This window comes from Trichoplusia ni, chromosome 8 (assembly GCF_003590095.1).
Source record: "Trichoplusia ni isolate ovarian cell line Hi5 chromosome 8, tn1, whole genome shotgun sequence".
In the NCBI taxonomy this organism is placed as follows: domain Eukaryota; kingdom Metazoa; phylum Arthropoda; class Insecta; order Lepidoptera; family Noctuidae; genus Trichoplusia; species Trichoplusia ni.
In genome coordinates this window covers 3,188,710-3,201,323 of record NC_039485.1, presented here as the reverse complement: position 1 = coordinate 3,201,323, position 12,614 = coordinate 3,188,710, and the positions used below count along the sequence as shown (strand labels likewise).

The 12,614-nt window shown below is 35.1% G+C and overlaps 1 protein-coding gene across 1 annotated transcript; it reads left to right on the top strand.

Moving 5' to 3' along the window:
• The first annotated feature begins 436 nt into the window (after positions 1-436).
• Positions 437-4,092, top strand: LOC113496884 (classical arabinogalactan protein 9-like). Its single transcript, XM_026876261.1, has 3 exons — positions 437-546; positions 770-956; positions 3,031-4,092. Exons 1-3 carry the CDS (start codon positions 478-480, stop codon positions 3,276-3,278), a joined length of 504 nt encoding a protein of 167 aa, XP_026732062.1. The 5' UTR covers positions 437-477; the 3' UTR covers positions 3,279-4,092.
• Positions 4,093-12,614: the final 8,522 nt, after the last annotated feature.

Sequence of the window (12,614 nt, the reverse complement as noted above, 5' to 3'; positions counted from 1 at the left end):
TGCTAAAACACTATAATAGAAAACCCCACGAATTGACGAATTGAAAACCTTTCCCAAAACCAATTCGTTTTGAATTCAGCTACCGATACTTTTCAGTTACTTAACAAATCGAGGACCTTTTGGTCAAAGACCGAGTATTACAAGAAAGTTTAATTTAGAAAATGTGTCCATTCTGAAGCTCTCAACCCTAATGAAACTGAATTTAGAAGACCAACATTATACAATTGAATGTATTATTCAATTACTTGTAAATATAACTGAAAAGGATGTTATGAAATCGAACAAAAGCATCGAAACAATGAATGACACCTATTTTCAGCCCTGAACAAGTACGCATCGTCCTTAACGCGTATCCACTGAAAATAATACGTAAATATTCTTTGGCAATGTATTTGTAATTCAGGCGTCTTGCGCAAAGCCTTCGTTATTAGTATGTAAGGAGCTGTGCGGAGGTTTCTTCATGATAATATCACAAACATGGGTGACGTGCGAGCGTGTGTATATTTTTCAGTGATTCTCTTGTGCTTCCAATTTGGTATAGCAACGGTTAGTATCAATATTATCTAGTTTTATTTTCTTCTTATCCTTAGTCATTTTCAAATCAATCTCATATTTCTTAGCTTCGTTCGGGGCTATTTTTACTTTCTTTTTTCTTCATGAATTTCATTAAAATTTTGGATACAAGTTTGACAATATAAAGACTAAATTTTCATAAAAAAATTCCTATATAGTTTTAGCATTTCATCAAATATTTCTTCTAAATTTCTAGCCATTGTTCGGTGCTCGATTTTGGTGCGACTTGCTATGTGACGATGATGATGTTTCGACTACTACAACGGTATCAAGTGAAGAGGATTACTACGACTGGTGTACAGATTGTCCTGTAAGACGAAGAACAACTACTAGAGCTCCTCCAACTTTCGGTCCCATGCAGCCGCCTGTCAATTTCATGATTCGTAAGTTTATTTTTGGTTTCCAGGAAATGATGACATGGTAGTGCGGTATTACGTGATATTTCATTAAAGTAGTTATCGGTAGATGGAATTTAATAATAATAAAATTTTATTCATTTATTAGTTGAAAATATTAGGTACTAATAATCGCATTCATATTTTTTTTTAATTCTTGGAATTTGGTAAGCCTAAAACACTTAGATCCTTAATCATCTTAATTAAATGTAAATAGCTTCTAATGAAATGAATATTTTTATACAGTATTTACTCTAGTCAAGTTACCCTTAGACAAATTAGTTGCTGGCAACTATAAGCGCTGATTTAAATACTCAAATATATGGACGTCTAATATTTTTGACAAACCTCGCGACTGAGACATGATTCCCACACATTAAAGCAATTCTATTAGCTTTAAGGCGACTTTAAAAGTGCCTTTACTATATACTATCTCTCTGCATGAGAGACACCTTATTTCTTATTCATTTAATTATTATTATCGTTATTAATATTAAACAGCCCTCTGCTAGATAGTTCTTTCCCTTCTCGTCCACCATTTTCCTCGTCCTTTTTGTCAGTCAATCTTATTATTATATAATATTCTAATCTTGCCGTCCAAGTCTTGATCATCTTTCTTTTTTATTATGTATTCTATACATCATGCTCGAATTGTGTAAATTTCTAAATTTTATGATAATTTACCAAATCGTGAGGAAACCTGGATTTCAAATATTAGAATGTAAAATCGCCAACCCTCAGAGAGCTATCGTGGTATCAATCCTTCCTTGTATGCGAGGAGGCCTGTGAAGTGTGCCCAGCAGTGGGACTCATATACGCTGGTATTACTACTATGACTACCTACCAATTAGTATTATTGTATAGGAAAACCAAATATTTTCATTAAGTGCACAAACGCAATAAATACTGATGAATTTGATTGATTGATTGACGGATTACGAACAACAATGTTACACATGCCTGTCGGCAATTAATGTAGACTTCCATTTCGTATTTAATTCCTTTGATAACGCACATAAATACATATACAATATATCCTGTATTGTATATACCTCATATGCCTTAGTTTCGAATTGAAGTATTTTTTTTTAATTTTCCTCTTTTCTGTACTGGCTGACTGCTCTGACAGATGAATGATAAAGGTCACCTCGCCAAATCGAATATGCTAGTCGCAAGTTCGGTCTTCGCGTAGGGAAAGAATTTGTGTAATCAACAAACGCATCAGATCATCATTTTCAATAGGTACATATAGTGCAACTTCATTTTATCCTCTCTTCAAGCTTAATTTCATCCTTCTCTTCAACAGCTTTAGAAATTATTTAGTTTATTTAGTATTAATCGAGTTTCGTTTAACCATAAAAATCTCATCCAATCTCAAATGTCTCACAACAGTCAACTGAAACATAAATATGTAGGTTAATTTTGTACAAAATATTGTTATATCTTTCTTCTTATATTGTAATAATAAAAATAAAAATAGGAACTTAAGACTTTTTGTAGCCATCCTTCATTTGTCATTAACGTAAACATAACTTCAAACACATGATTGACAGGAAAAATAAAAGTAACTATTATTAAGAATGCTCATTTACATAATAATGCATTCTATTTAAATGTATTATTATTGAAATCAGCTTAAGATAATATAGGTGATCTAATAACTATTAGTAACGTTCTTTTGAGGAAATTTCCAGATCAGCTGTACAATACAACTGCCACTAAACTGTTCAGAACTAATTAAACGATTTTGATAAAAACATACCATCTAATGCTATAACTTGCAGAACATCTGTCCGTAATTACAACCGGGAATCTATCTCATTTCATTTTTTAACCCAACGCATTTCAATACTACGTCTTTATTGCTTCGTTACATGTTCACAGATGGTATGTTATGATTGAGAACAGTATTGACTCCGGGGACTATTCGGTCACGGGAATACTTCATGGGATGAGACCCGGTCCTTTTTAAAGGCGTGCACGGGGACTAGGGTCTAACGTACACGTTTAAGAACTTCAATCTAAAATGTGATGTGGTATTATTATTATTATTTCTTTACAGCTCCAGGTGGTAACGGCATGAATCTAAGTTGGAATCCAAATCCGAACCCGAGTCAAGGAGGTTGGTGGGGATTCTACTTCAGCCCCAACACCGCGACACCAACTCCCGGTGGCATGCCTCCAGGACCACCACCAATGCCTCTTGCTAATCCCACAACGCCAGCTGGAGGAGCCACTCCGGCACCAGCAGCTGCTACCACGCCAGCTGCAACAACAGCAGCACCTACAACGGCAGCTGCTGGCAAATAGTCTATAACTACAAACCTGAGATGTTGTACTAAAATAACACACAATAATCTGATTATACTCAAGTGCTGCTCAAGAAATTTTTGAGTTTCAACGAAAACAATTCGATTCACCTAAGGAAAGAAAGTCTTGAAACCCAGTCATTGCCCGTTCATGTTGTTCCAATGAACAACTTATATTTGCAAAAGCGATAGTCGCATCCCCAGATTTGTGAGCGGCAAGGCGCGGAAAAGCGAAACAGAGGAAACGTCGTTGATTGTCTTGCTCTCGACTTGCCTCAGGAGGTACAAAAATCATATTCGAAATTTCCTTCTTAGTACAACATCTTGTTTTCTTTTCGATTCTTTGTTGTATAGATTTACTTTAGTCATTAATTATGATTAAAAAGTAAGTTTAATTGTCATCAATCATTATGAGTCTACCGTTTATATTGGAGTTATTGGGACTAGTCATACGAAAGTGTTTTGTTTTCACTTTTAGTTGGTGGCGTGTTATTTATGGTGCATTTTAAACTGTTAGCATTTCATTACAATTTAATAAGGCATGTGCTCTAAAAGCATTCATTTTTAAACTCGATGTAAATTTATCATTCAGAACGAGAAATGAACAAAGATAGGACTCAAGTATGCTTTTTAAATCAGCATGACTTAAACGAAAGTCTCTTATTGATTTTGATATACAATTGTGATGTTGTCATATTATTTTTGGTTTAAATAACAATATTAGTTTAGTTCTTCTGTAGAATAGGTCTTTTAAGTACATACATGTATGTACAATTGTACAACGTGAAATATATGATGCAGAATGCATTTTAAAAGAAGTGTTTTATTTTGGAAAACGGGCATGCTTCTAAACCAATTTCTGAAAAACTTTAAAGAGTCTGACCTGAAGACCTAAAATCTTTTCAGTGGTAAACAACCCGTTTTCTACCTTCACATTAGGTTTAACGTATTTAAGTAAGAAGTAGCATCGTATTGGCTAATTGAAACCGGAAACATATATCAGAACAACGCAACACCAGCACTGTTGATACATTTATGCACGCTATTGCCTTTAATTAGATCATTTGTTAAGGCCATGTTTATTGCGAACTTAAAAGCGAAACTATTCACGCATTAAGTGCTGGTAGATAAATGAATCGATTTACTTCATTAGCCCTCCTTCCTTCACCTAATTAGTTCTTGGTTTCGAGTGATCGAAATACATTATTTGAATTACGTCAGACAACTATTGAATTATGACATCTTTTAGAAAGATATTTGGTAAAGAATTAGAATTATTTGGTAAGCGTTAACAGAAATTCGACGTGTCCATTTCACGGACAATCAAACAGATTAAACAGACAATTATTTGGGTATAAAATGTTCCGGAAGCTGAATAAGGAAAGTTTTATCATGATATTCCATAATACCCAGTAAAATGTGTCGTGACACGCAGTGTCAACGTAGCTACATTCAATATATAGTACCCAAACGTATCTACTCATTCTTAGCCTAGCATGATTTTGTAGTAAAAGGGAGAAAAACATTTACCCATATAAGGTTGAGAAGCCAACATCGAACGTCTAAGCAGAAAAAAGCGTGCTGGAAATTGTCCTCCGAAAACCTTAAATAAATCTAATTACGTGATCACCTAATCCATTTGACTACATCGTACCTATGACACAATTAAGTACACATTCAACTGCAATTGGTCATACAATACAACCGGCGGTATCTGTGTCACGGTCCAAGCAAATAAATGACTCTTCAAAGATCTGGAATGCCTGTCACGTATGGCTAGCACCATATGAGGCCTTCGAACACATGGTATGGCGAATTGCTGTATAGTTTGTTTGTATTGAGTACGCAATAAAGAATTTAAGTCGGTTATTTTTCAAGGTGTTATTAGTGCACTTATTTATGAAGAAAGATTAGTTTCAAGAACTCTTTTATTCGAAATTTAATTGTTTGTCCTGTATGTAAGAGATTACATTTTATTTGGTTTTTTTTTGCCCCTTAAAGCTGAAGTCATAATTTCTTATCTACTCTAAGAAGACATGCCGTGTTAAGGGTTCAGTCAGTAAAAGTCTGACCGCTTCCTCCTCCGAAAAAGTTCGGATGTATGAGGATCTTTCCACCAAATTGGGGTTGTTTCATGTTACGAAAAATCAAATTTTCCTTGTCCTTTGCGTATTTTTAGCTTGTACCCGAAGTAAAGATTGCTTAATGGATGTTAGAACTTTTAATTTCCACTATTTACCTTAATCCAATACTAGCTGTCGCCCGCGACTTCGTCCCCGTGGGTAGAAGTTATGTAAGTTATGATTTATACCTGCCATGTTTTTTTTCACATTTTCCATTGTAACATCGCTCTTTTTAGTCGCAGCGTGATGGTTTATAGAGCAAAGCCTTCCTCGATTAATGGTCTTTTCAACACAAAAATATTTTTTCAATTTGGACCAGTAGTTTCTGAGATTAGCGCGTTCAAACAAACAAACAAACAAACTCTTCAGCTTTATATATTAGTATAGATGAACATTTCCAAACCAGTTCCTAGGTCAGTGTTAAAAAGGGAACCATTTATCATTTAAAAGCTCACGCAACAACAAGTGTTAACCGTTAATTAAACGATAACTCCTAAAAAACACTTACAAACAGGTACATCAGTTAATATGCGTTCGCAGCATGCAAGACAATAACGAGTAAATCCGGTGTTCAAACTAGTTTACCTTTCAACAGCGTGACGAAATTCTCAAGTTACTACTTAACAGTAAGGTGCTCTGATTGTTACGTTGTATACAGACGCGTCATCGGGTACTTACCATGTCTTAATGGTAAGTATAGATAGGTAGATGTATAATATGCCCTTTATTACCTAGTGGAAATCCTTATTTCCTTCGACCTGAGGAAGGCGGTGGGGTGTTCCGGACTCTTACCGGCTAAAACTTTTGGAATGCTTCCCCGTTCCCTGTCGCCAGTCAAGCGGGAACGCTGTCGCAAACTACCGCGAACTGATATACAATAGGCAATAGTTTCAAATATAATTATTGTCAGTGTGAAAGCGTGATAGCGCACTAATTGGAGTAGAACGCTGTTTCTCTTCCACACGAGTTCCCAGGACAACTTATTGTGTACTTTGCAATTCAAGTAGACCAGACAAAAGCTGGTGAGATCACGGGTCTTACCATAGTTCAAATCATCTTTGCGCATGTCGCATTGAGAGAGTAAATCTAGTTGATATAGAGTGACATCGTGTAACAATACAGCTTTCATTTGTGTGTCACTGTCACACAAATAATAGTTTCAATAGCTTGCATTTTTGAGCAATATAGTTATCGTGGTTCATGAGATACAGTCTGGTGACTGATGGACGGACTGAGAGACAGCGGAGCCAAGGTAAGAATGTTCCGTTTTTACCTTTTTGGGTACGATACCCTAAAAATAATAGAATATAATCGTCTAAAAAAAGTTTTTTTTAAGCTTTTTTAGTAAATGTGAAGATAAAAATTTAAATAAACTTGACCAAGTGAACTTTAAAACATCGTCACACTCAAATTTTTGCCCCGTCATTTTGTTACAAAAATATTTTTTTTACTACCAGCCTAATAAAGATGATAACCATAATAAAGCAAGGAGGTTTTATCATTTACATAATGTTATATGCCCTAATTACAGAGTTTATCCACTCAACGGGGCTACACGTGTACAAAACACAAATTGCCATGGGAACGTTACGTTGGTTATGAGTTCTTGCCTCTTTCGAGTGTGAAATTCGAAATTCCTTTAGGGTTATAGAGATAAGCCAAATGAGTTAAGTTGCCGACAATGATGTATTACTTTTTGTCAACTAGCCGATTTATGTTAGATGAATCGTGGTGAATGTGAATGACAGGTCCAACGCATGTCACTCGAAAGGAAATGTCAATTTCACACTTTGAGGGGTATCGTGTTCTATAGGTGATTGGGTTGAGGGCGTCAGATAGGCAGTCGCTCTTTGTAAAACTCTGGTACCTTGCTGAATCCGGCGAAACAGAAAGGCGACCCCAACATAGTTAGGAAAAAAACTAAGCCGATGATGATTTATTTATTTATTTGATTATCACACTAATCTACCATTACAGGTTACTTAACCTAATGCGGTAGCTAGGACTAAACAAAGGTCTAAGTATTTATGTGAACTGGGTTTCAAAGATTGAATTATTATGCACATAGTTGCAGGTCTAAATTCCAGCAACTGTTTTAATATGTAATTTTCTGGCAATAAGTTAGCCTGCTACACATGCCCATCCTTGCTCCTCCTGGAATTGCTTGTTGCTTCATCCACTTTTCTCCTAGATATGAAATCCTTACTATTTACGGTTCCCATGTTTCAAATTGATGATTGTCTGTTCTGTCTGTTTTAGACATATGCAGTTAACCGCAGTGAAGGCGTTGGCTGAGATACCGTCGTTTACCAATAAACATTATTTATTTGTGATTAGGTATCAATAGACCTTGCCTTTTAACCAGGAAATACCAATCAAAGAAATCCGTCATTCATTTATTTAACAGAATATGTCAATGAGCCCTATAATTTGGGAAACAATCCCTAACACGCGAATGAAAGTATCATTGGATTTCTGTTACGAAGGACTGGCAAGGGTTTTGGGTACTTTGAAGTCATGTCAGGTAGGTGATGCGTTATGAACTGTTATCTGACGCAAGCAGGTACATGATTGAATAGTTAGGCAATGTTTTGGTGACTGTTTGAATTCGTAAATACGTTTTTAAATTACTTAGAGCGGTTTTTTTTTAAATATGCTTGTTCAGCTTACGAATTTGTAAACCTATATGACCCCAGCTACGCACAGGTGTCATGATGACAATTTTGTATAGATAAATCAATAAACTACGCAAAATATTATCATGATTATACCTTCAATAGAAACGGTAAAAACTGTGTAATGAAAAAGCCGTCAAGTGTGAGTCGGACTCGCGACACTGAGGGTTCCGTACTGGGTTAAATATAAAAAAATCGGTTGTGAAACCGATATAACGGAATATAAATGCGAAACAATCGCAACGTAACCTCGATCTTTATTTTTAGTTTGTAAAAGCAGAAGTAGAAATTTATCATCTCCTTATTTTTTTACAGTCTATCTATCACTATTCATCAGGAACGCATCCTGGTGACGGACGGAGACTGCAAAGTTTCAGCAATAACGTTTTTTTACTCTTCGTGTATTGAACCCTAACAGCACTTATTTACCGTCTCATAAATCTCACTGTTTTTTCCTAGCATGACTGTTTTAGCAAAACAAACAAAGCACGGAACAACTCAGGCGTGATACAAATTATAACTGTTAATCTGATTCACATTGTTTCATAATCGTTCGCATAACATTACTAATGCAAGCATCAACTTTATATTCAAGTTTACGCATATACGTAAACAAGAATAAATTATACAAGGAGTAATAAACGTGTTTCAGTGAATGTCAGTCATATTTCTTGTTTTTCGATTGAAATTTTGAAGTTTCGGCCTTCTCGACAAATTACTTGGTGGGGGCACGGCCGTGCCCACAGATTTCTTTAAGCGTTAGGGCTGGGGATCGCTCCAATGTCTTGAAATACCAAAAAAAAAGTTTTATATTGTAGTGTGATTTGTCATTGTTCAAGCCCTCTGATCAGAATTTTGTTTGGTATGCAGCTTGACTTAATAGGTGGCCTACTGCTTTTCAGTCATCTCACTCACAAAAGCTATCTTAGTCCAAATATTGAATCTAAAATAAAACTACTAGAACAGATTAAATTCTGAACTAACAGTCGAATTATAGGAAAACCCATTCGATACACTATTATTAGATAACAAATCAATACACACATTTCATTTTTAATTACCAAATGATTATAATGATTCGTAACGAGAAACTTAAAATTAATCTATGAATATTAAAACTGTCTTTCTTAACTTTATTGCGACTATTTATTATGCACTGCGTTAATATTGCAGCACCATTATATACAGTTTAGTGTTATCGAAGAGTCTGTTTGTCACGTCGAAAGAAGAAAATATATTTTATCGTTATTTATTTCGGTGTTCCAGAGAAAGTTGAAAATGGTGGGACGAATTTTGATATAGTTCTAAGCATCAGGGTATGTAACTTTGTAACGGGTACCTTACACCAAAAACATCTAGAAACCCCCAATCTGCATATAAACAGATCTAATAAAACTCTATTTTTCTCATCATCAGAAGAGATCGATACAGACTTAAAGTTTTGTAGATGCATAATATATAGTCTGGTGTCATAGGTAAAATCTGTGTCATAAATCGCCACAAATTGTAAGAGGTCATCGCAAGACAACAGCAATTGAGCTGTTTCAATTAAAACCGAACAAAGGCAGGTGAGATCACGGGACTTAACCAGTTCAATAAATAAGTATCATGATTTTATTACCTCACGCTCGAATTGAACCAAGAGTTATTTGCACATTCAGCTATAAAAAATTCTTTATGTAGTATCTGAACTTTAAACAGCAATGGCCGTTCACAACGGAGTCGTTTCAGTAATTATTTTAATAACTTTGAACTTGTTTTGAATGAAATATGAGTACAATACCCTGTCTAGTTACATTTTATTTCTTTTCAAATGTATTTTTCCATAACAGATACGAGTGCGTCATGTATTGATACCTGTTTTGATTTCGTACTTCATGTTTGCGTCCGGCCTTTTATGTACGATTGATATATACTTACTACAACTATGACTGTTGCGATTGTGGAATAAAGACGACCATCTACGCCTTTTAGTGCACCTTTTTTTTGTAAGGGTGTCTAAGAATGCTCATCGACACCCAATCCCACGGGGGAGGAAATGGGTAGTGTCAGACTCTTACTGACTAAACCTGAACCGCCGTGCTACGAAATCCGCGTTTTTGTGCCGGTGTATGGCAATGCGTTGTAATCCTTGATGCAGCCTTTTAGTGCACCTGCTTTTTATTATTAGGGGTCGGGGTGAACTACTTCTATTCGTATTACATGCCCCAGCGAGATGTTAGCAAACTCAGTAGAGTCCAATGTGGTTGAGGCCTGCTGCGTCAGCGAGTTTATTTGACAGGGTTAGGAAGGTACAACGATGAGTTTAGTTAGTACGACCGACACTCCCTTCCGCTCAACCCAAAACAGAAAGAGTCATATGATGATTTCCTACCCGAAATCAAAGCAGCAAAAAAAGGGTCGGCGCGGTGATCGGATTTTTTATTTGATTCATGTCTTTTGATTATTTCATCATCTATTCGGCATTCAGCAATTTCTCAGGCTACTCTCAGTCATTTGTTAGGAGATATTCCAATCACCCGCCTACTGTCACCGTCTCTACTATATTGCTATGGAAGGTAGTTCCAAAACGAATATAAGAGACATTAAAAACAGTAAACAGATAATGTAAATAATAAATATAAAACCAGTCCCACTGCAGGCCCAACCTCTATAGGGTAGATTTTGATCATCGATCACCACACTGCGGGTTGACGATTTCAGATTCCAATATTTGAAACCCTAGTCTCATCACGTGATTTGAGTGATTCCTTCACCGTCTTTAATCGGCTTCTAAGTATAATTAAGAAAGTTTATGTTCTCTCGTGGAAATAGCCACATTGGTGCTTTGCCTACGTTGAGATCGAACCTGAAAATCGTTAATACAAATCCATGCCTAGAACTGTAACCACGTGTCATAAATGATATTTTATCTACATGTACATAATGATGAAATACGAGTATTGAGCTTTAATTAAACGTTACTATTGCATCTAATCCTGAAATAGGAATCTCCACATGAATTATGAGCGGTCAACTATTTCTGTTCCTCACAGTACATCATTCTACTAAACATTTTTAATCTCAGTACAGATACATCATGAGCGTACAGGGTGATGTGAAAACACTAAAAAAATTAACGAGTATTAGAATTGCTTTTTCGGTCCTAAATTCAAATTTATTTAAAGAATACATTTAACGTTTATATTACCAAGTTTAAAGGCCGTTGGTTATATTAAAATCTTTGGCACTTAATGACTGTCAATGTTGAAAAGACGAGAAATAAAACTAGTATTTACTAAAAATGTACACAACTGTACAGTCTTTAAAACCATAAACATATTTATTTTTCGGGTTACTTCGAAATATTAATTTTAATGACTGATTTATAGTTCGATTTACTCCGAATTTCTTGATCTGCATACTCAATTATTGCTCACTTTGAAAACGACATTAGAAAAACTGTTTCTACAATAATACATAACAGACATTTAAGACATTAAAACATCAGCATAAATCACCCCGTTTCATTTAAATAACTCCTCTTTTAACACCACCCTGTATGTACACTGCAACAGAAACTCTAATTAAGCTCTTGAAGGGCATCCGGTGCAAACGCACAGAGCAATCAACCGGTCGTTGATTCCCCAGCTTCTTTGTGAACGATTTATCTCAGCAATTTTGTTTTATTAACTTTTCAACGGACGCCTAATTAAATCCATTGTTTTGGATCGGTTCGGTGAAGTCGCGTGGCTCGAATCTAAACAAATGCCGGCCGGCAATGGCGGTGTCCGTTACAAAAAAAAACACAATCGTAAAAATAATGCTAAAGAGGAAACAACAAAAAGATTTCCTTTCTACAAATATGTGTATGTATAAACTTAATGTCGCAAGTGCGTGTGTTGTTATATTTTATTTGATTTTTATGAAAAAACTTTGTCAATAATATTAATTTATCGAATTAAATTAAAAATTATGTTATTTAGGAAGCGAAGCGAATTTATGTTATTTTCTTTTATTTATTTCACACTCTCATCTATCTTTACAGGATCTGAGCCTAATGCGACAGAGACGTAAATAATTTTCTTATCCATACTAAATCTAATAAAACATCTATTCTTTAAAAAAAGTATTTGTTTTTTTTTCTTCATAATTACAATTTTATATTATCATTTTAATAAAGGAAACCTCGCGTGTTATAGAAAAATATACACTAAGTAATAGATTTATTGATAAAACATTATCAAATAAAAATGAAGATATTATATGCGTACCAGGTTTACTCCTAAGAATATAAGAGTTTGTATTCCTCTTCACAGATTTACACAAGTCTACCTAAACCAGTTCCAGTTTCCTTCCCTGCTATCATAAACGAATCCCTCAATTGTTTGTCAACTCATTTCATTGACTGAAAGGCCGAAATATTTTTTGTGCGTCACTTTCTACAAAGAAATTACCGTCAACTTTATAATTTAAAGTACCAGCAAACCTTCTTTCGTCAACGCTAATAAACCTATCAATTCACACGCAAACGCATACGACTCATTTTTTAACAGTATT

What these genes read in the sequence shown, in the direction of transcription:
- LOC113496884 (XM_026876261.1), top strand. Translation starts at nt 478, where the DNA reads ATGGGTGACGTGCGAGCGTGTGTATATTTTTCAGTGATTCTCTTGTGC. An exon ending in TCCAATTTGGTATAGCAACG is followed by an intron (nt 547 to 769) that starts GTTAGTATCAAT and finishes CTAAATTTCTAG; the next exon opens with CCATTGTTCGGTGCTCGATT. An exon ending in GCCTGTCAATTTCATGATTC is followed by an intron (nt 957 to 3,030) that starts GTAAGTTTATTT and finishes ATTTCTTTACAG; the next exon opens with CTCCAGGTGGTAACGGCATG.